General features: G+C 39.3%; 1 protein-coding gene across 1 annotated transcript in view; it reads left to right on the forward strand.

Moving 5' to 3' along the window:
- Positions 1–27,599, forward strand: part of RAPGEF5 (Rap guanine nucleotide exchange factor 5) — a 218,244-nt gene that overhangs the window by 72,518 nt on the left and 118,127 nt on the right. The window contains exons 8-9 of the mRNA XM_084618683.1: positions 10,741–10,817; positions 17,192–17,317. Coding sequence (XP_084474809.1) covers positions 10,741–10,817; positions 17,192–17,317 — 203 coding nt within the window. The remainder of the gene's footprint in view (positions 1–10,740; positions 10,818–17,191; positions 17,318–27,599) is intronic.

Consider the following 27,599-nt stretch of genomic DNA (forward strand, 5'->3'; position numbering starts at 1 on the left):
CTCTAAGGTGCCACAAGTACTCCTTTTCTTTTTGCGAATACAGACTAACACGGCGGCTACTCTGAAACCAATCATGTTATGTGGAATTTGGGCAGTCAGATGTGGAGCAAATGGTAAGTAATTCACCACAGAATTAAGCTGAGACTGGACAGTCAGCAAGTATTGGTAAACAAAACTTAGATATACAATACATGTGAAAATCATAATGAAGACATTTCTCTAATATGAATGAATTCCAGAACATCATTTAGTATACTGGATATTATTATACTGTTGAAATAACAATGGTCCTATGATACTAGCATTCCTGTGTTTGACAATTATTTAAGCTGAGATATTGTTCCTGTTGAGGTCATTCAGTTACAGTGGAGAGGAACTGAACACAAATTAACCTTTCTGTCTGTAATGTGGTGTCAGACAGACCAAGTCTACATTTTTTAATTGCGTCAGTCTGCTCTTTTACTGACATTGGTTTTGCTCTGTTTAGATTTCAGAGTCCTACCATAGCTATTATCTGCTGCTCCTTGATAAAACTCTGCAGAATAAGAGGAAATATTATTGCGTTTTGTGGGGAGAGGTCCTGTTTCCTATTTGAGATCTGAGAAATGGTTTCCAGCATTAAGACCCTTGGGAACTATTTTCTTTGTGGAAACTAGACCACCATAATGAGTAACCTTCTGTGCAAATTTAATATTAGTTCTACACCTAAGGTCAAACAAAAGTTAATGACCATTTGCACACCAGAGATATGAAATCAACATTACATTTCATGGCCATGTCATTTTAAAACAAACAAAAGGCTGGAGTAATTTATGGTTAAATTGATTTAAATTACAAACCATAAATATTAAGAGCATATTAGAATGCTGTTTGGGAGGAACTAACATCATTGTTATCAGTGCAGCAGTTCAATCCACAGTTTACAAACACATCTATCCTATCTGGTGCCTGCTGAGCATTCCTAGATACAAAGTTATCAAATGATGCTCTAAGCAGAATTCTTTCTTTCTTTAATAATTTTTATGTATCTCTTTGTTTTTTTTTTAATTAGCTGATTTACTCAGCTGATTGCACAGCTGTCTGGGCAACACTTTCCCAAGGGCCTGCCAACTGTTTCGGAGCTATGTCTGGTTCTTGGTGGAGGGAAATTGACTACAGTAATTTGCATATGTACATGCATAAATAGCAGGGAAGAGTGAAGAGGCTTAAAGGCAATTTCAGTATTGTTTCTGAAAAGAACCATGTCAACCACGAGTTTTCCAAGCTGCATATTTACAATAATTCCTGGGAAAAGATCAGATTTACTGTGAATGAAGAATTGGCCAAATTCTGTTTTCAAGAGGTTTTTTTCCTCTGGGATTATGACAGTATCTTGTATTACAGCTTCTTGGGTTTTCATGGTGTTCAGCCATTTTTTTCCCCTTCATATCTATATGTACAGCTGGGAAGATACAAGCAGGAGGGAGCTTGGACTGGCTAAGATCAGTCCCAAGATCTGAGGGCTGAAAAAGGTTAAATCCACCTTTGCTCCTTCTCTTCCCCCCATTTTTTCCTCCCTCAGCCCTAGTCTGTCACCAAGCATGGCTCACCTAGACTGGAGGATCTGGCCTTTAGTTCCCACAATAATGTTAATATGGACTGCTCATTATCCCCATCTGGAATATTAATATTTATCAGCAGCCATTATAATATAGTCAGATCATTCACAGTTGTCATAGCAACCAAGCCACTCTAGAGCTCAGTTGTCCCCTCCACAAATGCCTGGGGTAAATAGATGGGCCTTGCAGCATACCCAAAGATTAACAAGCGATATCACAATCTCAAACTTCATAATCATGAGTCAGGCCCCCCAAAACCATGAAATTGTCTTAAAAATCATGAGATTTCTAAAAATAAATGTGGGTTTTGATTTTTGAGCCTCTATAGTGCACTTACGTTACATTTTCAAGCTTTTCTCTGCAAACATGAGAGCTAGAAATTTTTCTTCTTTTTTATAATGAAAGATGAGATATCCCCATCATTGTTTGTCTCTGGGAACTGAGGATTTAAGAAAAATGCCAAATATTCTGAGCTGCATAGTAACGGTGATGGCAGTTATGTGTAAACATTTAAATAATTAGCCATCAAACTTAATACCCTACTAAGCCAAATGGAGGAAATTCACACCTCTTCTGGTGTTATTGTTCCAGGCTGGCTGGCTACTGAATTAGTATGACGATATTGCATTGGTTTGTGTTGTGAAGGTTATCTTTGAAATCCAGAAGGGAACTGGTTGCAGTTAGAAACTTCTTTTATTAAAAAAGAAAGCTAGCTGGGTTGCAGCACAATACAGCAAAACCCCTGGGAAGAGCTGAATGCTATGGGTTCCATGGATTGCTCCACACTTGGAGATTTCCACGGTTCTTTCCACTCTGTACATGGAAAGATGATTATGCCCAGAAAAGAGTTGCCATTGTTTAAATAAAACTGAATATTAAAAATGAAACTGTATATATTTTTATTCTGTGCTTGTCTATCCATCCTTCCATCCTTTTGTATTGTCTGTGTATTTTAAAATTAAATACCCCTAATTCTACTTAACATCTGGAATTGTGCAAATCATCCAACCCTTTCTCAGTTGCTTAAATCTTCCAGCGTGTCTTGTCTACTTTTGCACTGTTTTGGTAATACAAGCAACCCTAATTCCAGTTCATCCTACCATTAGAGGATTCCCCTCCCATTGGAGCTTTCCTCAACTGGTGTAGCAGTTCCTAGACTATGCGCCTTCTTGGCTGCTGGTGCAGACTGTGTCGTGCGAAGAGGAGAATGTGTCCAGGGTATGTCTGTGCCCCAGTAATCTCTAGCTGTGTATGGCTAGTTTAAATTATAGCAATCTCAAGGCTGTTCCAGCTCATGCTATGGGTCTAGCCTTGTGCGAATTGGCACCAGGATCAAGGGAAACAACAGGTGACTTAAAGCCGTTTTTCTCCCAACAATGAAATAACAGTCTGGAAACCAGATAGTCTGGAGTGCTGAGAAGCTGTGATAACATGTACTAATGGATGTGTTTAAAATATAAATTATTGACCAAATGGTAACTTGGAGTTGCTATGTCATGTGCACAAATGTTTGATGTTAAAAATTCACTTGCATATTATTAATAAAAAACACTGTTCTGCATGAGTCATATCTACTTTTTAAAAGGGGCAGCTCTGACATTTTAAAATTTGTTTTCCTCCAAAGTTGTAGTCCATATTAATTTCAGTTTTAAAAGCAGTAAAACACCTAACTTATATTTTTATGCCCTTACAGTGAGGGCAGCCATCTATGTGAACACTATCCATTAAGATGTTAGCATGACCCATGAAACCCTCAATACCAGTGGGTTTACAAGAATATCCTGGCTGTAGTATGTACATTCTGATTCATCAAAGAATGTCAGGTCAGGTCTTAAATGAAAGCCAGGATCACAATGGTCATTAACATCATTGTGAAATATATGTACAGATACTATGTAAGAAGTTATGTTTATGTATGCATACTGAAAATATGCGCTAAAGTCTGTATCAAGATAGAGATGACAAACAGGTTTTCTGTCATATAAAAGAATTTTTTTTGCCTGTCTCTGTTGACATGTAAATTAAGAATTTTAAGCCAACACGATGGAGAGTAATTTACATATGAAGTTAACACTGGGATGTGAAATCAACAGGGAGGCAGCATACCAGAGAATAAACCACTGGAGATATCCTAACTCCAGGTATGGTCAACAAACTTTGGGGGTTATAAGAAGGAGGCAAGGAAGACACCCCTGTATCTTGAGCCTGTGAAGTAAATGAGTAGTGCAATTACTTTCATGAAAATGGGATCACAACCAGCCTTAGTTGAAAATGCTGCAAAAAGCTTTGAGTGAGAGAAACTTCAATACACAGGAGGTTAGCATAATAGTTTAATCTTCCTAGAAAGCATGTTATGATTTTGTTTTGTATGTAACCCTTTGTTTCCATTATCCTTACTCACTATTTCTTGAGTCTTTGATAATAAATTTATTGTTGTTTTCAGTATAAATATATCTCAGTGCCGTGGTATTGAGCTAGGGGCTGATCCAGAGTTAACACTGGGGATATTAGGAAACGCTATTTCACTAGGAGGGTGGTGAAGCACTGGAATGGGTTACCTAGGGGAGTGGTCAAATCTCCATCCTTAGAGGTTTTTAAGGACCGGCTTGACAAAGCCCTGGCTGGGATGATTTAGTTGGTGTTGGTCCTGCTTTGAGCAGGGGGTTGGACTAGATGACCTCCTGAGGTCTCTTCCCACCCTAATATTCTATGAGCTCGTACAAGGTGGTCTGTATGCTGTTCTGTTGGGGCAACAGACCTCATATCTTCAGTGGATAAGGAGCTAGATCCTACAGGGGAATACTTCAAAGAGACTCAAGGACTGGAGTACACCTATTGTTAATCTGCATGGTAAGGTAAGGCCTGGCATAGGTCAGAGGAAAGTGCTTGGGTGACTCACAGGCTGATGATGTTAGGGAGCTGACACCCATTAAGCACAAGCAAATCTCTCTCAAGCTGGAAGTTGTTGTGGGAGGTAATAAGGTGACTCTCTGTCCTGGGTACCATCACAATGAGTACTCAGCAGCTCTTGCTGACAATTTTGGAAGGACAGAAGATATTAAGTCATGCTTCTTATGGAGTAACCCATTTGCTTTCAGGTCCAAATTTTTAAGTGTGTCCTCTGAAATTGTGGCTGCAATTTTTTGTGTTCCACCATCAATGTGTAACGAACCCACATTTCAGAGTAACAGCCATGTTAGTCTGTACTCGCAAAAAGAAAAGGAGTACTTGTGGCACCTTAGAGACTAACCAATTTATTTGAGCATAAGCTTTCGTGAGCTACAGCTCACTTCATCGGATGCATACTGTGGAAAGTGTGCATCCAATGAAGTGAGCTGTAGCTCACGAAAGCTTATGCTCAGATAAATTGGTTAGTCTCTAAGGTGCCACAAGTACTCAGTTTCTTTTTGCGAACCCACATTTGTGCGTGCCTACAGTCATTGGAATGCACAGATCAGATAGTTAGATATCTAACAGTTTGCGCTTGTAAAAAGCAGATTTTTGCATGCACAGAACTTGGAAGTCTGGTAAAATCTGGTTTGATGTCAGCTGAAAATTTGATCCTCCGCTGCCAGCCATTCACAACTGAGATTCTTATAATGGTCCAATGTATCAAACTTTTAACGAAAGTGAAACAGCAGGAACAACAGAAATTAGGGAGCACTAATGGTGGTGTTGGCACACAGGATGCCTTATTCTCTCTTAGGGAATATCTTTGTTGGAATACAGGGACAGGCATGGTTGAAAAAAAAATTCAGGATAGTCTTAGCTTTGCAAACCTTATTGGCCAGAGTTTTTTGCTTTTGAAAAATTAAGGAGACAAGATGGGTGAAGTAAGATCTTTTATTGGACAAACTTCTGTTGGTGAGAGAGACAACAGAAGTTGGTACAATAAAAGATATGATTTCACTCATCTTGTCTCTCTCCAATATCCTGGGTCAGACACATCTACAACAACACTGCATACAATGTTTTGAAAAATTAGGGGCAGTGTAAATGCCACTTCAAGTAGATCTAAACTGCCAATGTTTGTATGTCTCAGGGGAGAAAACTGAGTGTGGGGACAGATGAGACAGGTTGACTGATATCAGGAGTGGCAGAAGCTTCCTAAAAAATGTGTGTGGGGCCCCACTGGTGCCCGAACCATGGCCCTGCCCTTGTGTGACCCCTTCTCCCCACCCTTGCGCTGCCCCACCTCTTCCCAAGACCCTGCCCGCTCCTCTCCGCTCCCTTCCCCCACCCCCTTTGCTCGCCGTTACAGCCCATAAAAAGTGGGAAGACATAACTCTCCCATTTTTAAAAGTGATGTGGCCATGGCCCTCTGCCCCCGCCCCCATTCTGGATCCCCTGACTAAGAGATGATTCTTACTTTGGCTCATCTCTAACCGACAATACATGTTACAGCAATTGTGTTTTGAAGTCTGTAGAAACAAAAAATAGCAAACTATTACTTTTCCTAATGCCTCTGGCTAAAAATCAAACAATTAATTGAAAAAAATGAACAAAAAACAAACGAGAAAATCCTTTCTGGGCTGATAATTTATATGCCAAGTGTCAACCCAGAACTGACTTCTCTGGATGATTGGTAGACCCTTGGAAGACAGGGATTTAAAATGCAAGTGCTGACCCAACCTTAATTTCAGCCATATGAATGATACATGATTATTGTGCATCTAAGTGCATATTCCATTAAGGTTGAAGTAAGTTATTTCTTTCTAAAATAACCAAAAGAAATTAAGTAAACCTTACTTAGCAAGAATGATGATCCCCTTTGCATATAAATACCCACTGTCTCTCCTAGAAGAATTCTCTACTCCCACTATTAGAAAGGTCCCTGCTGTAGTCCACAGGGGAGCAAGGAAATTAAATCAAGCCATGGTCTGGTGATCTTTAAGTGACCATTAAAGTCAACATTCTGAACTCCTTAAACTCATTTGCAAATAGCTACTTTTGAACTGCACTTTAGCAAGCTAATGGTCATTTAACATCTTCACTTTTTCATTCACGGTGACCTTTCCTGTAGGTTAAAAGAAGGGAAAAGCTGTAGGTAGAAAGGGATTGGTTACTGTACATTCGTTTGCGGGTTTTTCTGCCTCTAGTTGCAAACCTTTGATATTGTTTGTGTAGCAATCAGATACGTATGGATTTAATAAACCATGTTGTCCTTCATTCTTATTACTATTTTATAAGAGAGCTTTTCCTCTGATCTGGACTACGTGTATTGTGAAGAGAGAAGCACAGTTTATACTGGCATAGAAGGAAGTGCTTGGCCTGGTTCCCAAATTTGCAGATTTTTATGTACATGTCACACTTCAGGAACTGTCCTAGAATCAACATTTGCTTGGGAAGTATTTTCCCATCCCACCCTTACCCTCTGGTCACTTTTGCTGCAGCTAAATTTTCAATGTCAACGCTTTTTATTTATTTATTTTTACATAAAGTTAATGAAAGGGCGAAATTATTGCCTACTTTTTTTCATTTTATGACTGAAATTCAGCGACATACACAAAGCCCATTAGGGTACCAGCCTATACCATTATACAGCCATAGATTTGTTTTATGTGTTTTGAGTTCAAGGGGATGTTCTTGTATCAGCACGGAAGCACTGTGTGTCTGTGTGAACTTCTTTCCTGTGTGTGTGAGAACTAATTTGTATACACAAAATTTTCTGAGTTATACCGTGATATTTCTAAGAGACTGATCTTGGTTTTTAAAATGTTTATAGGTGGAATATGAAGTAACTTTTTCATGAACAAATCATGAAGAGGTAGTTAAGGGTTGATTAAACCCTCCAATTATACACTTTGATGTTGAGGTGTTTGTAAGCATCATTGAAAAAAATATGTTCATCTGTCTGATTATTTGGAAGACATCACCAGATACATGGTCAAGATAAATGATTTAGGGGCAAATGGTGGCAGGTCCTTCTGTGGGTGTGCAAGGAGCAGGGAGAGAGGATACAAGGAGTATCTTTGTGCAGTAAAATAACCCAAACTGTTTTTGCTGAAACCTTTATCCTCTTCTGAGGGCTGTTTGACCCCTACCCTTCCTGCCCTCAAGAAGAGACTTACAGAGTTCATTCTGTATACTTCCTACAGTAAGCAATCATTGAGGCCAATGGATTGGATTTAGATTTTGAGCTTTTTCAGCTTGTAATTAAAGGGCTGAGGAGCTGCACATACTTAGGGCTTGTTTACACAGTTTCCACGGCATGCATCCGATGAAGTGAGCTGTAGCTCACGAAAGCTCATGCTTAAATAAATTGGTTAGTCTCTAAGGTGCCACAAGTACTCCTTTTCTTTTTACACAGGAAGTTATTCCAAAACCAGGTAGGGCATGACTTTAAAGTAGAACAGCTAGTCCTGAGTAACTCCATGTGTAGGCTTTCTTATTTCAGAATAAGAAAATGGAATTATTCCAGAAAAACTATTCTGGAATACCTATTCCTGAGCCCACATCTACACTACAGACTTTTGCCAGCATAGCTCTGTGGCTCAGAGATGTGAAGAGGTGTGATTTGTAGCTATGGCTGTCAGAAGTCCATAGTTTAGATGCAGTTATACCAACAAAACTATGCTTTTACTAGTGTAGCTTGGTTTGCTCATGGGGGAGTGGGCGTATTTTTCTGGTACAAAGTACAATTTTGTCCATACAAGCTGCATGCACGCTAGGTGTGCTTTGCAAGTATGGTATATACTGGATGTATTCCATTACTAGTAAAGGTCTACATTAGGAGCAAAGGCCTGAATAACTCCACGTAAAGACAGGCCTAAAGGCCAAGTCTACACTAAAAAGTTAGGTCGGCCCAGCTACGTCACCCATGGGTATGAAAAATCCTCATCCCTGCGTGACGTAGCTAAGCAGACCTAACCGCCAGTGTAGACAGTGCTAGCTCAATGAAAAAATTCTTCCATCGATCTAGCTACTGCCTCTTGGGGAGGTGGATTAACTACAGCGGCATAGGAGAACCTCTCTCCCATTGTTGTAGTGAGTGTCTGACACTCTACAGTGGTGAAGCTGCAGCTGTGCTGTGGTAGCAGTTTAAGTATAGGCATATCCTTGAGTTAAATACAGTAAAAGCTGTTTTATCCAGCATGTTGAGGGAATGGGGGGTGCTGGTAAGTGAAAAATGCTGGTTAACTAAGAGGGAGGGAGTTTGGGTGTGGGAGGGAGCTTGAGGTGCTGAATCCGGGGCGGGGGCTCACTTCAGGCGGCTCCCTACAAGCAGTGACTTGTCCTAGCTGCTCCTAGGTGGAGGTGTGGCAAGCGGCTGTGCGTGCTGTCCCGGCCCGAGCGCTGACTCCGCAGCTCCCATTGGCCAGGAACTGCATTCAACCTAGTAAATTTGTTTTTGCTTAAATCAAAAATATTGGCTTGCAGCTTTCTTCTGGCACAATTTACTGGTGTTTAACAATGTTAATTAAGCTAAAACTAGTGGAACATAACCTTCAAAATGCTTATCTCTGCAACCATTATTTCTGTGATGATTTTGATGGAAAGTGGTGTTCTTTGGTATTAGAAGATTGAGATCATTTTGTTTACATAGAACTTTCCAAAAGGTGAGGTGAGCGATATGTCTGCTTACTTCATTCTGTCAAAATTGACCATCATCAATCTAATGAAAGCAAAGGCATTAATTTTTTAATGTTGTTCTTTATGAATTACCAAGCCTTAAGTTTTATTTCTAGAAGATAAACAGGAGTACTTGTGGCACGTTAGAGACTAACAAATTTATTTGAGCATAAGCTTTCGTGGGCTACAGCCCACTTCATCGGATACATTGAATGGAACATATAGTAAGAAGAAGGTGGAATTTGCCATATAAACTGTAAGAGGCTAATTGATTAAGATGAGCTATTATCAGCAGGAGGAAAAAAAAACTTTTGTAGTGATAATCAAGATGGCCTATTTAGACAGTTGACAAGAAGGTGTGAGGATCCTTAACATGGGGAAATAGATTCAATATGTGTAATGACCCAGCCACTCCCAGTCTCTATTCAAACCCAAGTTAATGGTATCTACTTTGCATATTAATTCAAGCTCAGCAGTTTCTCATTGGAGTCTGTTTTTGAAACTTTTCTGTCGCAGAATTGCCACCCTTAAGTCTTTTACTGAGTGGCCAGAGAGGTTGAAGTGTTCTCCTACCGGTTTTTGAATGTTATGATTCCTGATGTCAGATTTGTGTCCATTTATTCTTTTGCATAGATACTGTCCAGTTTGGTCAATGTACGTGGCAGAGGAGCATTGCTGGCACATGATGGCATATATCACATTGGTCGATGTGCAGGTGAACAGGCCCCTGATGGTGTGGCTAATGTGATTAGGTCCTATGATGGTGTCACTTGAATAAATATGTGGACAGAGTTGGCATCGAACTTTGTTGCAAGGATAGGTTCCTAGGTTAGTGTTTTGTTGTGTGGTTGCTGGAGAGTATTTGCTTCAGGTTGGGGGGCTGTCTGTAAGCCAGGACTGGTCTGTCTCCCAAGAACTGTGAGAGTGAGGGATTGTTTTTCAGGATAAGTTGTAGATCTTTGATGATGCGCTGGAGAGTTTTAATTGGGGGCTGAAGGTGACGGCTAGTGGCATTCTGTTATTTTCTTTGTTGGGCCTGTCCTGTAGTAGGTGACTTCTGGGTACTGTTCTGGCTCTGTCAATCTGTTTGTGTGTGTGTGTGTGTGTGTGTGTATATATATATATATCTTCTTACTATATGTTCCATTCAATGCATCCGATGAAGTGAGCTGTAGCCTGCGAAAGCTTATGCTCTAATAAATTTGTTAGTCTCTAAGGTGCCACAAGTACTCCTGTATTTTTTGTAAATACAGTCTAACACGGCTGCTACTGTGAAACATTTCTAGAAAAGATTCTTATTTCCTTAAAACCCACCGTTTTGTCAAAAACAACTTATTAATATTTATTATTTATTAGTATGAATAATTAGTACTTTTCATGTAAATTTTACAGGCTGGAAAAAATAAGACACAGAGTGATTTGTCCAAGATCTCTCTGACTTAATGAGAAAGCTAGGATTACAACCCTGCTCTCCTGACTTTTCCTGTTCCTTCTAACCTGGATCATGCTACTGTCTATATCATTGTGATTTAAACCTGCCTGATTTCAGTACTCTCCTTTTTTGTTTTAGCAGTTTATCAAAGTGAAGAAAACAGCAACCAGGAAGCAAAAGGGCCAGAAGACTTCAAATATGCTTCTGATGCACAGGTAAATATATAAGAGTAATATATTTGAGGGTTTTTTCCTGCCCCACTTTTTTGGGGCCTTTAGCACTGGAACATAGACTTTCCCCTATGTTCTAAGTAGGTAACCTGTATGAGACAGAAACTATGCTAGATTTTGTCTCCCATAGTTATTTACACTAGACTGATCACATTGGGAGTAAAACTTGTGATCTTGAAGTTGGAAAGATGTTCTTAGATGGCATCTCAGTTCTGACTTGCTCATAAAAAATACCCTGTATCCCTCATTTTATTTTCAAATTGGATTTGTTTTTAAGTGGTATGTGCACGTGGCATCCTGATGGAATTTTAATAACTGTAAGTAGATGTGGATTCTGAAGACCTTTTTATTTGACCTATCTTTGAGGTTTTAAACCCTCGAACACTCAAAATACTATATGTAAACATGGCTAAATTATTAAGATCTATATTGACTTTTTTCTCTCAGCCTTGTCTTTCTGTCTGTCTCTTTTTTTTAATCCTCTTCTAGCCCTAAGCTTAAGGGTTGTTAGGGATCACAGAGATCTGCTTTTATACCCAGATCTTCTACTTATTTTTAATATCATCCAGTTTCCCCAAATTACCATCCTTTCTCCTCCTCTTCCTCACCCATATCTTGCAGTTTTATTAGATGTCCTCTCTTACCCTGACTGCCAAACTCCTACTAAAAGGCCAAAAAGCTCAGACTCAAGTATGAGTACACAGCAAAGACCAGCTTGCAGCACCAAGTTTCCGAGCCTGGATCAATTGACTTGGCCTTGTGGGCCTTGGGCTGCAGGGCTAAAAATCAATGTGGACATTCTCATTAGGTCTGGAGTCCAGGCTCTTGAAACCTTTCTGGGAGGGAGGGTCTCAGTGCCTAGGTACAGCCCAAGTAGGATAATTTACCCTGCAATTTTTAGATCAGCAGCCAGAGCCCTGGGAGCACAAGTCAATGCGCTCTGAGACTTGGTGCCATGGTTTTTTCATGCAGTGTAGACATATCTTAGAAGACCTTTCAGCACTAGTTCACAATCTGAAATCCATTGTGTCTGTCTTCTAGAGTGGCCATCACAATAGTATATGAGCGCCAAACAATAAAAGTAGACAGGCTAAGCATTATTTTTTAAAGGAAATTTTAAATTCTTCAAAAATATTCAGTGTTCCAATATCTCCACTACACCATGGAATTCCATAGCATGAATGTCTGTTACTCTGTTCTTTTACTCTTAATTCAAATCTGTGAGAGGAAGAGGTTGAGTGCCTTAAAGCTAAAGAGTATATTAGAGAGCAAGGGAAAAGACCCAGGGTGAAATTCTGGCACCAAAACTTCAGCGTCTGTGTGTATTTCTGTCTGATTGTGCTTGGTTATCAGAATTAATTTATATGAATGTTCATTCAAGTTTTTAACAAAGATTTTGAAAACAAAAAGGTCATTATGCCTGCTAAGAGCTAATAAACAGCAAACTAATAAGATTACATGGAGAGATTATAAAAAACAATAACAATTTAGTGGCAGTATATCCAATTACTCAATTGAGTGCAAACCTACTTCTGAGTTTGACAAACATTGTAAAGCATGTTTACAATTAAACAAATAAATGGCCGGTGTCCAATAAGTGTGGTAATAGAGTTTGAGGATAGTCTTTGAAGAGCAGATGTTGTCATTACTCTAATTTAGGCACTTATGCTTGTATTTTAGATTTAAGCACTTGTAGTCCCTTTTAGTTCAGTGGGTCTACACACATTTTGCATATCACTCACATACACAGAAATGTTTGCTGGAGTTGGGCATGGGCTCCTTAGTCTGCAGGTTGACAAAGTTGAAAACTGTAATAATGGCATTGTTTGTAGGAGAGATATAAAGAGTCAGTGATTGTAATGCAAAATTCTGAAGTAATTGGGGGTGGGGTGGGGCTGATTCTGCTCTCATGGTGGTGTTTATCAGGAGTAACTCCAGTGAAGTCTATGGAGTTACACTGCACTGATGTAAGAGTGAGGAGGATTATACCCTGTGACTTTTAAAATTGAGTGTGATGAAAATAATATGCCTTCCTATCTGCCTAGAAATCTCCTATTTCACCTTCATCTCATTTCTAGCTTGTTAATTTCAGTGTTCTTGTCTTTCAAAAGGGAATATTTTCCAGAGTACATTTCAGAAAAATATTTTGTAGAGTCAACATCTTTGCTTTTCAAACCACAGTAGTGACTAACTGATTTTCCCTTTGTATAAGGAGGGACAGTGAAATCTCTTGTGCTATTTTGAAAATTAAATGCACACCTTTAATTTTGTGCCATGAACAGTACTGAGCTTAATATAAAGCTTAAATTCTTTTGACATTATTTAAACTAAAGTCCGGTACAACTCTCACCTATGCAATTTGCACGCAAATAAATTGTGGATCTAAAGTTCAGTACTTGCACCTCTAGCTACCTGTTAGAGGAGCAAGTATCAAGATTTACACCCAGAGGGGTTTTTTTTGTGGGTACAAATTGCACTTGCTGATAGGAAGGCTAGCCTCTAACTCTTTTACTTAACAGCATTAAACACATTGTTTGAAAATTAAATTTATATTGACAAGTGAAAATGACCAAGAATATTAAAATCTTATTGCGTCCTCATAACCGGCTCTCAGAAACTATCAGAATAATTTAATTAGTTGACCTAGATGGATTCTTACATTAGTTAGCAGAAAAATTATTCCAAGTACTATAGAAAGTCAGAATAACTGGAGAAATCACAATGACAAATAGGGGTTTTGTACCTTCTGTTTTAATTATGAAAAAATATTTAGCCCTTTATATTATAGCTCGCATTAATTACACCAATCAAATTAAGGCTGAATTTGAAAATATTGTCTACTTCCAACATTGATTATGCCTCAGCTTCCCTGGCAGATTTTTAATGTTGTCTTTCTTTTTTGCTGAAACCACAGTAAAGTACATTTTATTGTGTTCGCCTTGCTACCTTAAATAAAAGAACAATAATTCATAAACTGGCCATTATTTGGAACTGGACCATGTAATCCTATGAAATTGCTTATGTGAACAAAGACTGCTTCTGTGGCAAAGGTAACGAGATCAGGTTCTACTCTCACTATGCTCAAACATGTAGGAAGGAGGTAATTATTCTATTTTGTTCCACTGAGAAAAGGTGGGAAGTTTGGCAAGTTTTCTTCTTCCAAGATGCTCTTTTCACTTGAACATTGTGGGTAGGGTAACCAGATGTCCTGATTTTATAGGGACAGTCCCGATATTTGGGGCTTTTTTTAATATGGGCTCCTCTTACCCTTCACCCCCGTCCTGATTTTTCACACTTGCTATCTGGCCAGCATAGTCGTGGGACTAATTGTCCCTTCAGACAGGAATTTTGACTTCAGTGGGAATTACATAGCTATATCAGAGGGCAAAATTGGGCACACTCATTGTGAATTTAAATTATCCAAATAAAGATAGAGTTTAAATCTTTAGTTATCTTTAATGTTGAAGTGTGCATACTGCGTATGTGTGTGAGTGTTAATGTCTGTTTTATTTATGAGATGTTTTTCATACCGTCTAAACATATTTACGGAGCAGAAACCACACTAGCAATTAACAAAGCGTGTGAATATCAGTTAAGGGATTAGTGCCAGCACTAGGCATAAGGAGACTAAACAATTGCTTAGGGCCTGAGCAGCTCAAGGGGGCCTGCTATTCGCTTTTTTATGTATTTGTTAGTTCCAGCTTAGGGCCCCCAGTATTCCTGCTTAAGGTCCCCCAGTGGGCTAGCACCACCTTTACAAGGGATTAATAGAAAAAGGAGTAATCCTCCCCCCATCCTAATTACTCCCTCAATTTTTTTTAAATTTTTTTTTAATAAATCCCGAAGGCTTGCAACGTATGCTGAAGGTCAAAAAACATTTATTGACTCATTGAGGGGGCATTGCATTTATATGGTGTTCTTCACTAAAAATGTCCTGCCTCAATCCACAGACATTTTAAATATTGGGACTTTTATCTTGGGGCCACTCTAGTGATCTCAGTTGTTAAAATGGAACATAAAAAGGGCGAGGAGACTGCCTTTAAGGTAGTCCGGTTCGAACCTTGCATGGCTTTATAGGTCAATTTTTAATTGTACCTGGGTTGGAAGCTAATGTGAACTATGGAGCATAGATGTCATGCACTCAGCTAGAATCTCTACCAAGTAAGGGGTCGGACACGCATTGCATTAGCTGTAATCTCCAAGTGGTCCAGCTGTAATGTATTACCGTCCTCTAAACTGCAGATGGGAAAGGCATGACACTGCTGGTGAGATCACTTCCAAGATGAAGAGTCAGTCGTCTTGACAAAAGTAGATGAAAAAAGCAGTCTTGCCTACTGGTTCTACTTTATCAAAAACACAGCCATGAAATCAATAGGAAGCCTAAACTGTTCACCTTATTATCAAAAGTAAGGTAGGGATACAGATGTTACCTACACTGCTTCCTTCTGATGTTTCCCCCAGCTGAACAATGTAACGTCCATCTTGTCTGGACTCAGCTTCAGACAGATAGCTTTCATCAAGGCCCTAGTCACTGCTACCACCTGTAGCTATGAGAGTGTGTCATCGATCTCAGATGAAAAGAGACATGTAGATCAGAGTCATAAGCATATTGATGGCACTGCAAGCCTAGCTGTCTCACTACCTTCTTTCAGGAGCCCCACAAATATACTGCATAAAAGATGTGCTAGTCTCGCAAATCCATTTTTAGAGTGGGGCATATCCTGTATTTGAAAGTGACCTCCAAGGATATTTAAAATCTTTTGCTTCTTTATGCTGTATATAAAGGCCTGAGGAGTGTTCAGTGTTTTTTTTTTTTTAAAGGAGGTGGGGGGAGGGAGAGCCCTTTGGGCTGTCACAGCTTAAATGATTGATCTTTCACAAAGACATCATTTTGTCCTAAATGTTTGTTAGGCATTGGAGTCAAATAGATGTTAACAAAACCATACAAAAATCAGATTTTTAAATATTCTGAATATAATTCTCTACTCTGTTCATCAGCTTTCAGTCTCTCTTGTTTCTTGTGATATTATAATCTTCCTAGTTCTCCAGTTGCCATAGAGATTAAGATAAATTCAGTTTACACACGTGAGAAAGGATGGGGTATGTGTGGATTTTCTATGTTTAAAACCTTCCTTTCCCACCGCACATCCCTTTCAGGCTGCCTTTATACAATGTAAAAAGGGCACAAGCTCATTTTCCTTCCCTCCCTGCAACCTCCCGTCTTTACACATCCCCTCCCTGAACCTCCCAATGTTCATGCTGATAGCCATCAGGAAACATCTGGGCTAGTAATGGTCCTGCAGTGTCATCCAGCCAGTTCTCAATTACGCAATTAAAGTCAGAGGACCTGTGTGTGATCAGGTCATGGATGGTGATAGAACATGACTGGCCACTGATTTTGCAGTAAGCAACATGTACCATAGAGGTACATGATAATAGATAATATTTTACAGTGAGGGCTCACGTGAGGTCTCAGATAGCTATGTGTTTGAAATGTCTGTGTGAAGAGTGTGTCTATGCCTTCATTATTATTTATTATTTGTATTATCATAGTGTCTAGGAGCCTCAGTCAAGGACCAGGACCCCATTGTGCTATACTCTGTACAAACACAACAAAAAGACAGCCCCCTGCCCCAGAGAGCTTTGCCATTTTTACAAACACACGCCAATGCTGTAGACCAAAACAAAATACCATCAAAATAAGTACCACCATGGTTCTCAGCTAGAGTAACTGGTAGTATTTTATGTTTAAAATAATTGAAATCTAGTGCTAGTTGTAACGTATGCCACATTGTCCTCCTTTAAACAGAATTGAAGAATTAATTAATACACTGTATTTACCTCCTTTATAATGGAGGAATTAATTTTGTGTAACTTTATTTAAATGATGTAGTTTACATACATGAAGAAGTGGCAGCATTTGAGAAAGGGGAGGTTCTGCTGTGTTATTTTTAGGAATGACTCTATTGCACTCCATCCTTTTTTTCCAGAACTGTTCCTGGCTAACTTTCCCATGAGTTTTTAACCTCTTGCTATGGTTCTCTTATGTAACAGGAAATAGGTTGACAGGAACAAACAAAATACAAGTATATCAGTCACACACAATAGCAGTTGATTTAGCTAGCCCGGCCTTCAATTGCCTAATGTAGATACAGTACATAGGGTAAATCAGCTGTGCCTGAGAACTTCTTGTGCTGTTTCCCAAGAAGCAACTATTTTATTCTAGTTCAGCAAAAAGCTCAGAATTACAGTGAACATGAGAGAACAGATGTTTTTATTGTAAAGTTAAAACTTGTGTCACTGTCATGTCCTGGGATTGTGGATTTAAATATTTATTTGCTCTTTCTCCAACCCTCAAGGCAGGGGTTTTATGCAAGCTCCAGGAAAGAGATGACATTGGACGGATTGAACTAGTTCAGAAGCTGGCAAGGGAAAACTGTCAGTTTTTGCAGGTGGATAGAAAAGAACCAGAGAACAGAGAACAAGTAAGACATTTCTCATTTGTTTGTTTAGAAGGGAAAGGAAAGATGTTTTCTACTTTGTTGTAAACTTAAAATAAAAAATATTTGATTTTAGGTCCCATGGCACATTGAGTTACATCTGTTCTGTCATGTCAAATGGGCCTCCTTCAAATTCACAAAATCAAAATGGAATAAGATTTGCATATTATTTATCATTATTATTTTATTAACATTAACAAAAACTGATAAACCTTGCTAGCTTATAATAGGCATGAAGCCATTCTCCCTCAGGTTAGGGGAGTGATTTCAGAGTGTTTTCTGACAAAAAGTTGGTCATTTTTGTGAAATGCTTTTCTTTTAAAGATATGTTTCTCAGATTTCTTTTTTTAAAGGGATACATGGTTAAAGTACCATTACTTTTTTTTAAAGAACCTGAGAGAAAATTATTCTGCTTTTATAATATTTTGGCAGAAAATATTACTGGGAACTTTCCAACATGAATTATAATTGGGTTTAAAATAGTGAGTTTTTACAGTTTCTTTTTTTATTATTATTGTGTATTCAACCAAAACTTACTTTGACTCAACTGAAGAAAATAGCAATCTGCTGCTCATTGCTTTTAAAAGCATTTATTCAAATAATAACTATAGACTGAAAATGCATTAAAATACTAGCTGCTTTGCTGATAGCACAATGTAACCTTTTTATCCTCCTGCTGCAGATTGTTTGTTCAGGTTTCATTTGATGGGAGATGCTGTTTTTGGTCACATACTCATTTAAAACTTCTAAAGAAGGGGAAAAAAAACTGCGACCCACTTGAGTCCTGAAATGCAATGTGCATGTCTCCCCCATTTTTATTTACTCTGCAGTACAAGGAGACTTCTCGTGGGTCAGCTGAAAAATTATTCTTTGCTTAAGTAGAAGTCAATCAACACTAATGTAATCACAAACAACAAAGCAAAAGGGAGTGATGAAATCTTACTTGAGAATGTGATGATGTTCTGTTCAATAGTATATATGCTCCTGTCTCTTGCAGTTAAATATGTAATTATACCAATGGGCATACCCGAGGGAGGACAGCAATTAGCCAGGCTGATCCTTGAATTGAACTGATCCTTGGTAGATCCATTAACTGTAGGCATCTGCAAAAATTTCCACATATCTTTAAACTGCATTAGCAAAACACAGTTGAACATTTAGGAGCTTATGAAAGTACAATTTTATACAAATAAAGGTTTATAATTGTGTTTTTAGGATTATTCAGCAAGAGTACAGGTTTTAGGACCAGATACTTTTTGGTAATGATTTTTCAGAACTTCAGTGGTATCTTGGCTGCTGATTTTGGTCATTCTACTGGCATAGGCTAACTTTTGTGTCAACTGTCCTACTGGAGTCTGTGATTTCAATGCACAGCAGAATATAGTACAGTTCTAAAAATGGAAAGGGGTGTAAGTGCTCACTTTTTCTTAAGTCTTTATTCTTTGAAAGTTTTTTGCATGTTTTGCAGAGTGACCGCTTCAGCCCATTGAGAGACAGCTGTCCTTATTCATGTTGAGTAGTACCACTCTCTTCAATTAGTTTTATTGGGCTAGATTATGCCATTAGGCAGAGCCTAGAGGAAGGGGTGGGGTGTGTAAGCTGTATAATGGGAAGAATTGTGCCTTGGGATATGTCTACACTGCAATAAAAAAAACCCACATTTGGCCTGTGCCAGCTGACTTGGGCTTGTGGCCCCGGGGCTAAGATGCTGTTTAATTGTGGTATAGACATTCAGGCTCAGACTGCAGCCTGACCTCTGGGACCCTCCCACCTTGCAGGATCCTGGAACCGAGACTCTAGCCTGAGCCCGAAAGTCTACACCTCAGTTAAACAGCCCCTTAACCTGAGCCCCACAAGCCCAAGTCAATTGGCATGGGTCAGCCATAGTATAATTGCAGTGTAGACATACCCTCAGAGACTTCCCTCCTGAAGCACAGTTCATCCCTCGCTCCAGGGATGTGAATTTGGTATTTTACTGCTGGCCTATATGAGCAGCTACTTATGACAACTGTGATGTTTTCTCAGCTGTGCTAACGGGCATGTTAAGGGATGAAGTCAAGTCTGCATCCATTCCCTGTCTAGGCACTCTGGCATCGGTGGACAGTGTCCACTTGCTCCTTTGTGCCTAGACCTAAGGTCTAGGTAGCCCATGGAGAGGTGTAAGGGGCTTTCTCACTTCCCTTTGTAGGTGTATAGTCTAAGAAATCATCTAGCCAATTGGCTTTAGTGGGACTACTCACCAAGTAAGGGATTACTTAATACGAGTAAGGATGATTAGAATCTAGCCCTAAATAAGACTACATTATAGAAACTGAAAGCAAATGAACTGCCCAGCCTCTGTTTTCATCTGAAATATTAAAGAAACAATAGGCATCAGGATCTGGTGTTCTTACAAAACAACGTGTATTAAATATATATCCAGGTGAATGTCATGTTTAAAAACATCAATTTACTCTAAGCAACTACTTAGAAATACATCCTAATGGGTAACCTATAGAGATAGTAAAGTTGAGGGAATTCAGTTTTCCCGTTAGCATTGTTCTGTGTGTTCTCAACAAGACACCAGTTTCCCCATAACTATCGCTGCACTGAATCTTCCATTAGCCTTCTCTCCTGCTGTGCTCAATTCTATCTTCATGGATGACCTGCCCTCCTGAAATGAAAAGTGTTCTGTCTATACTTGAAATGTACATACAGTCTTCCATGCGCCTCTTCCAATATTTGTTATTGCATCCCTTCAGCAGACAGTTAACTGTGGTAGCCTGGCTGTAAATGTATCTTTAAGCAGAAATTGCACTGGTTAGCAGAACTGTTTGTTTTGATGAGGCTTTGACAGTGTAACGTTTTGAGTTTGTTCCTAAAGATTCTTTATCGTGTTGCTGGAAGAAAAGATACTGTTTCTAAGAAGTTCTAACATCAAGGATTTTTCTTCTTGTGTGGAATGTTTAATCTGAATGGAATCCTCATTCATTATCCTATAGGTAGATACACAGACAAGAAAATTTTAATATAGTTAAGATTTTAAATATAGACATCTTGAGTAAAAGGAACCTAATTAAAACAGTAGTATTTTATATTTCACTCAGAATAAATATTTAAAAGTCAGGAAATCTGGAGTGAAACTTTTATAGGCAACCTCAATTGTGACTCCATGTTGCCAGCAATGACACATCTGATGGAGCTATCATAAGATTCAAACAGCCCTGGAATTTTTAATATAATTGACAGCAACTGTTAAGGTAATATATTCTACATGTGTGCTGATTCTTATGTACCTTCCTCTGGGAAGGAGGAGGCCTCAGCTTATTTTAGTGACTCCAGTACCCAGTCAACTTTGGCCTCATTGTTTAGGGTGGTCAGGGTGATGTAAATCTGGTAGGCATTTGGAGAGCCGGCTTTGGAGGCCAAATTTGAGTGAGTGGTATTGTGATCTCTTGCACGGGACTGCAGCAAAACTCAACTTGGGCTTCCCCATGATTTGGGCCCTGGCCTTATACCTAGGTTACCTATTCCTTAATCCAGACCTGAGGTGAGTTTAATTGCTGATTTATGAGTCCCATAATTATCACAATTAGTTCTGCTTTGTCCTCAGCTAATGCAGAGAGACCTTGGATTGAATGTCCCTAATTTATATATTTCAGTTAAATCCTATTTGTGCCACCAAAGTTTTGGATAGCCTGTTACAAGCTGTGCAAAATGCACAATCAAAGGCTTGAAAGATCCTCGTTTTTGTAAAAGTAAAACAGTGAAGAGGAGTAAAATTTGTGGCTCTCACGCAGTGCTATTCACATAATGTAGGAACATGTGGAATTACAGGATACCAGGATGTACAACCCCTTCCTTTGAGTTATGTTGTATTTCCACAGTAGTTTCTTTCCTCCACATGTGTGATCTAATCTTAAAAAACTTTTACTAATTAGTAGTTTATTCCATAATGTTTAACTACTTTGTATAGAAGGAAATTCCAAATAAATACTTCTTGTGCTATTCCTTCTTTTACTTAGTTTAAGTTGATGACTCATTGTTCCTGGATTTGACAGTAGCTCAAATAGCCTTGTTTAGGGGTTAAAATATTAAACTGGGAGTCAGAACTGTTTACGATAGTACATACTTCCAAACAGTGAATCTTACTGCAGTTGATGAATGTCTGCAAAGTGCTTTGAGATGGTTGGTGTGGAAAGACACAGTAGAAGTTTGCACCCTGAATGTAAGAGTGTTGGGAGGAATATACAGAAGAGAACCACTCGCTTGAGCAGCTGAACAGAACTTATTGCAGTAAGAATGAAGTAGGCACAATAACTTCTCCTGCTCTTTCACTGCACCAAGCAGGAGTCTCCTCTCTGTACAGAGCTCTTCTGAGCCTTGATTTGCTGTTAAACCTCTTTGATTATTTATTTGTATTGTGCCTGGGAGCCCCAGTCATGGACCAGGACCTCATTGTGCTAGGTGCAGTACAAACAAAGAACAAAAAAGTTAGATCCTGCTTCAAAGAATCAGTATGGTCAATTAAGTGGAAAAGTCCTCAGACATGTTTAAGAGCCAAGTTGTTTCCCCATACCTTAGTACCTGGTTTCAATCTTTTTATTCTTCCTGGATCATTTTCCTCCCTTACCCCACTTGTCAGAGTGTCATTGTTGGCCTGCCAGATGGGAGAGCCACAAGGAAGAGTTTCCTACAGTGGTCCAATTTGGAAACCCAGCTCCCATTTTAACAGTCCTTTGAACAAACACTATCTCTTAAAAATGCTTCTAGAATTCTAATATTGTTATACTTCAAGTAAACACCAGTACTGAAAACATGGGTGCAAATGTTCTGCTTGTTTAAATTGGCACAACATCTTTGAATCCAATGGAGCTGTGTTAGTTTGCAAAAGCAGAGAATTTCTCATTCTTTCAGAGCCCTACAGTTGCAAAATATTGTACTCCATCCTGTGTTCTCCTCAGAAGTTTGTAGACTTCTGTGAAATCCTGTTTTCCATAGCATATAGACCAAGTTTCTGTAAGCTTTTAAAATAAATTAAGCTCTTAAAAATGTTTAATTGTACCTTCTCCATTTAATTAGTAGCCTTTTTATAATACAATAATAGAATATTTTCCTCCTGCTTCTGTGTGAGTCATCTATTTATGCTTCCTGGAATTTTCTTTTTGCTAAATGTTTTCAAGTTTTATCTGTCAGCTTAACTCCTATATCTTTCTCCAGCTCATTGTTTTGTAGGGTTTGGCCATATTACCTTTTCTTATTTTTGTCCCTAGATTCATTATCATACATCTGTGTAGACTGAATTGCATAAATCACTTATCTGCTTATGTTTCTAGTCTGATGAATTAATGTCATTTTCTCCCTTTAGAGAAGCAGAATTGCCCATTCATAAATCCAAAGTAATCTGTTTTTAAAGCTGTCCTTTTTTTGTATTTACTATTTCATCTCCGTATTTCTATGATCAGGAAATTGCATGATATTCTGCATGTTCTTTCTTCCACATTTTTGATATATTGCACACATATATTGTATAGACCTATAACCCTGACTCTATACTAGGTGCTTCCTTCCATCTTAAGTTACTTCCACACACATGCAGGGAACTTGAATGAACTGAGTTGTCCATGTTTCTGTGTTAAGCTAAAGAAAGTAGTTTCCTAAACCTAGAAAGAAGACTTAAAAGGAACGTTAATAATGTTTGTGATGTGTAGCGCTCAAGCCCAGTTCACAAGTACCCAACTGTCTTCAAGTTTCAAAAGAAGTACTTTTATCCTGTACCTCACATTGGGCCAAATCATGAAGTCCTTTCTCAGGCCTTGTCTACACTTACAGAGCTGCAGTGGTGCAGCTGTACCGCTTAGTGAAGACGCTACCTACGCTGATGGGAGAGCTTCTCCTGTTGGCATAGGTACTCCACCTCCCTGAGAGGCGATAGCTATAGCATTAGTCAGTTTTTACTCATTTCTTTCTCTGAGTTGATACTAAACAAGGATGTTACATTTGGCTCTTACCAAGGACTAGATCAGGGCTCTCCTGAACTAAAAGCTTTAAAAGGGCCAAAGTTCATTGGAAAACTCTGTGGCCTTGGGACTCATGGCTTTCTGTCACATCATCCCTTCTGGCATATGAGGTTTGATAATTTGCCCAGATGACTGGGGCATTCATATGGTGACCGGACCGTACATACTGCTTTCTTCTCCTTTCTGTCCACCATGGCAGTATGGCTTCAGTCTGAACTTTAGACCTTGTTTACTTTGAGGATTTGACATGGTTACAGCAATCAGTGGCCAGTCACCAGTGTAGCTGACCCGGAGAATGCTCCTAGTACAGACAGGCAATGCTGCTATAAATCAAAATTTACTCTGCAGCAGCGGTAAGCTGCACAAGTGCAAATTTCCATTTATCCTGTCTGTAGTAGGATTAGTACTGCTCCAGGTACAGAGGCAGCTGCCCAGTGATGATAGAAATCCTAAGTGTAGACAAGGCCTTATTTGGCCCCAGGTGCTGCTTCATTTCCAATACTTTCCCCTTGGTTTGTGGGCAAAACAATCTTTCTAAGAAGGTTTGAAAGCTTGGATCAGGATATTTTCCTGGAGGCTAGTTGGGGAATATTGCTGTTAAAATCCAGTCCTTGTCCAGCCATGATGCTCTCATACTACTTCCTCCTTTAACTGTGAGAACCCCAGCTGCAGAGAGGTCTTTTTGGAGGAGGCATGGTTGTGCAGGGATGTTAAATCCTCTCAGATCAACAGATTTTTGCTTCCTGGAGGGGGTTTTCTGCTTCTTTCATCTATTCCATGGCAAAAAATGGAAAGGCAAAGCTGGCTTTACCTTTTGTGTAGATCTTTTTCCTGTTTTTCTTCCTTTTTATCACGAGCATTCCTAAAATCCCCAAAACTGTGTCCATTACTTCTTCTCTGTGGCCTCTCTGTTGCTTGTTAAGCACGATCTCCTTTTAAAGCCCAGTTCTGAATCCATTGAAGTTGATGGGAGTTTTTCCATGGATTTCGGTGGGAGCAGGATAAGGCCCTTGGGGCCTGATTGTTCACCACCTTGCATCATGTGTAGTCAAGGGCTCTTTTTGCAAAGTGGGTGTAACACACTGCCACCCCTGGGAGCCTGAGGAGAATTCTGTGACATTTAATGTCTACTTTGCACTCATTTTGCATGGATGTAAATGGAAGCACAAAGAACAAGGGAATGAAGAACCAAGCCCTTAATGAATCTTTGTTGACTGTTCTAATTTAAATCAAAGCAGGTGTCCTCTTTTTCTTCACTGATTAGTATTTCTACCACTCTGTACAGCACCCTCTGTATTCTAATTCACAGCACATGAAAATGAGGTCTCAAGTGCAGACCTATGGATTTCATTTTAAACAAGCTGTAAAAAGTTTAATTGGATATTGCATGTGAAAACATGAAACGGGGTTTGAAATTAGCAATGACCTGGTGCCCATTATGGAATACATTTTCTAAAACTGCATGCTTGGGGGCTCCGAGCTTTTGTCCCTCACTGATGTGCTCACTGTAGAATATGGAATACTCTGACTTGTGAGAATAATAGAGATCCCAGATGCAAGAAAAATACTATGGCTTCATTCGGTGACTTAGAAAAGTGTTGAATGACTTAAATCGGGAAAAAGAAAAGGAGTACTTGTGGCACCTTAGAGACTAACAAATTTATTTGAGCATAAGCTTTTGTGAGCTACAGCTCACTTCATCGGATGCATTCAGTGGAAAATACAGTGGGGAGATTTATATACACAGAGAACATGAAACAATGGATGCTACCATACATACTGTAACGAGAGTGATCAGATAAGGTGAGCTATTACCAGCAGGAGAGTGGGGGGGGGACCTTTTGTAGTGATAAGCAAGGTGGGTCATTTCCAGCAGTTGATAAGGTCTGAGGAACAGGTTTGGGGGGGGGAAATAAACATGGGGAAATAGTTTTACTTTGTGTAATGACCCATCCACTCCCAGTCTTTATTCAAGCCTAAATTAGTGGTATCCAGTGTGCAAATTAATTCCAATTCAGCAGTCTCTCGTTGGAGTCTGTTTTTGAAGTTTTTTGGTTAAAGAATTGCCACTTTTAGGTCTCTAATCAAGTGACCAAAGAGATTGAAATGTTCTCCGACTGGTTTTTGAATGTTATAATTCTTGACGCCCATTGGTTCATGTTCTCTGTGTACATAAATCTCCCCACTGTATTTTCCACTGAATGCATCCGATGAGGTGAGCTGTAGCTCACGAAAGCTTATGCTCAGATAAATTTGTTAGTCTCTAAGGTGCCACAAGTACTCCTTTTCTTTTTGCAGATACAGACTAACACAGCTGCTACTCTGAATTAAATCGGGAAGATCATGAATAGCAATGTTAAAGGCATCTGTTACTTCTTTCAGCAGACTGCTTAACATCAAACCTTAAAAGGATTTTCAAAGCACTAAGGACTGGATTATACCATTTAGGTTCAGCCATTAGCTGGGGACAGTGCAGAGCTGCACTGCCCCCAGGTGAGTACTAGAGACAGTCTGTCTGCAAGAAGCAGAATGCCTCCTAGCGCTCTCCAGTGCTTGGGGGGGAAGCAAACTGCTACCCCCCTTTTAATGGGTGCATCACACTTTACCTTCTGCATGTCTGCTGGTTGGCCTTGAATCAGGGAACCAATAGCTTCACCTACTCATCCTTCTCTATCCCCTTCGGCTATGTTAGGAGTAATCCTGTGCTCCTTGAATTCAGGGACAGCGATTTGGTCTGACCCTGAGGCATGATGCACAGGGGATTCGGGGCAGATCCTTACTCCTTCTCTCTCTCCCCCCCGACCTCCCTGCTGTGCACCTGTGTCCAGGGTAGAATAACATACAGAGAATTAAAGTTTATAATATTTTTTGGAAATCAGTAGCACTAGTGCTGCATTTCTTCCTTTGTAGGGAAGCTAATATCTTGTTATAGGCTCTCTTTTAATAGGTAGCCTACCTTTTTCACCAAATATTCTTAATGTTACAAAGTGGACAGGTATCAAAAACATACAACCCACTATCACAGCAGAAACCAGTGAAATAAACACACACGCAGACACACACACACAATGTTTTGCAATATAGAATCCTATGATGTTTACCTACAGTAAGTAGGTAATTATACAGAGTTAGTTAGAGTAGTCTAGATTGGGGGAAAGGAAATAAACAGAGCTGGGGTGAAGAGACCATGGTTTGATACTGCAAGTGCAAATTCTTGTTGGTTGGGTTTTGATTTTGCAAAATCAGAAACGGGTGATTCAAATCTAGGTTTCCTTTTATCTGAAACATCATTGTTTGTGGATGGAAATTGACTGGAGGTTCTGGTTTTGTCTCATCTCAAGTCAGGACACTTTGAATCTTCATAGTGCAATCAATTGTTTAGACAGGCTGAATCAATCTGTCAGTATCTATATAGGATTTATAGGGCACTAGTCACCATGCTATATAGGTATATCTACATAGTTTTCTCTTGATTTTCTAGACTTGATGGATTCCTTTTGGGAGGAAAAAAAAATCACACTCACTGTAAATCCATCTTCCATCACAAGGTATAGTCTACTCTATTATTTGTCCAAGCTTCTCATTGATAGAGATAGCGGAGGCCTGCAGTGTTGTGAATGCAGCACACTCAGCTCCAGGGAGAGAGTAGAGGTGGGAGGAGTGCCTCAAGTTGCTTAACAGCAATTCATCTCACCATTTGAACAGTGACATTAACATACTCCATAGGGAGACTGCTAATCCTACTCATTCAGGATAATGGTGTCCTTGATCTGAGGCTTCATGGGAGCAGTGGGAGGGATATGGGGGCATTCTCAAAATTTCATTAAGGATATAGCAGACACCTCCCCCACTCAGGAGCTTTTGGGGCTTGCTCACACACTCTACTGCACTAAATACACCAGAGACAGCAACATTTAAGAAAAAACAACCCTGAATTTTGTTTGTACAGATTTATGTACATATTCATTTACAGTACATAGTGATTTATCAGATAACTGCAAGCTTGGGAAAACATTTCTATATTGCCCAAAGCAAGACTGATCACAGTCAAGGAGTATTTATGGGCTCTTATTTCATAGAGCAGAAATAGCCAGTAATCTGCATGTAGTCTCAGGACTGTAATAGAAGGGTAATACTTTATAAAAAAAATTTTTTTTACATCTCCCACTTGACAACAGCACCCATCAGCTCCTTCTTGCCAGAAAGTGCATAAGCTTTTTGTTCAGGAGCTTTTGAATAATTTCAGGTGACTTTTCAGTCTTTCAGAG

Source organism: Lepidochelys olivacea (genome assembly GCF_965140295.1).
Source record: "Lepidochelys olivacea isolate rLepOli2 genome assembly, chromosome: 2".
NCBI classification, from domain to species: Eukaryota; Metazoa; Chordata; order Testudines; family Cheloniidae; genus Lepidochelys; species Lepidochelys olivacea.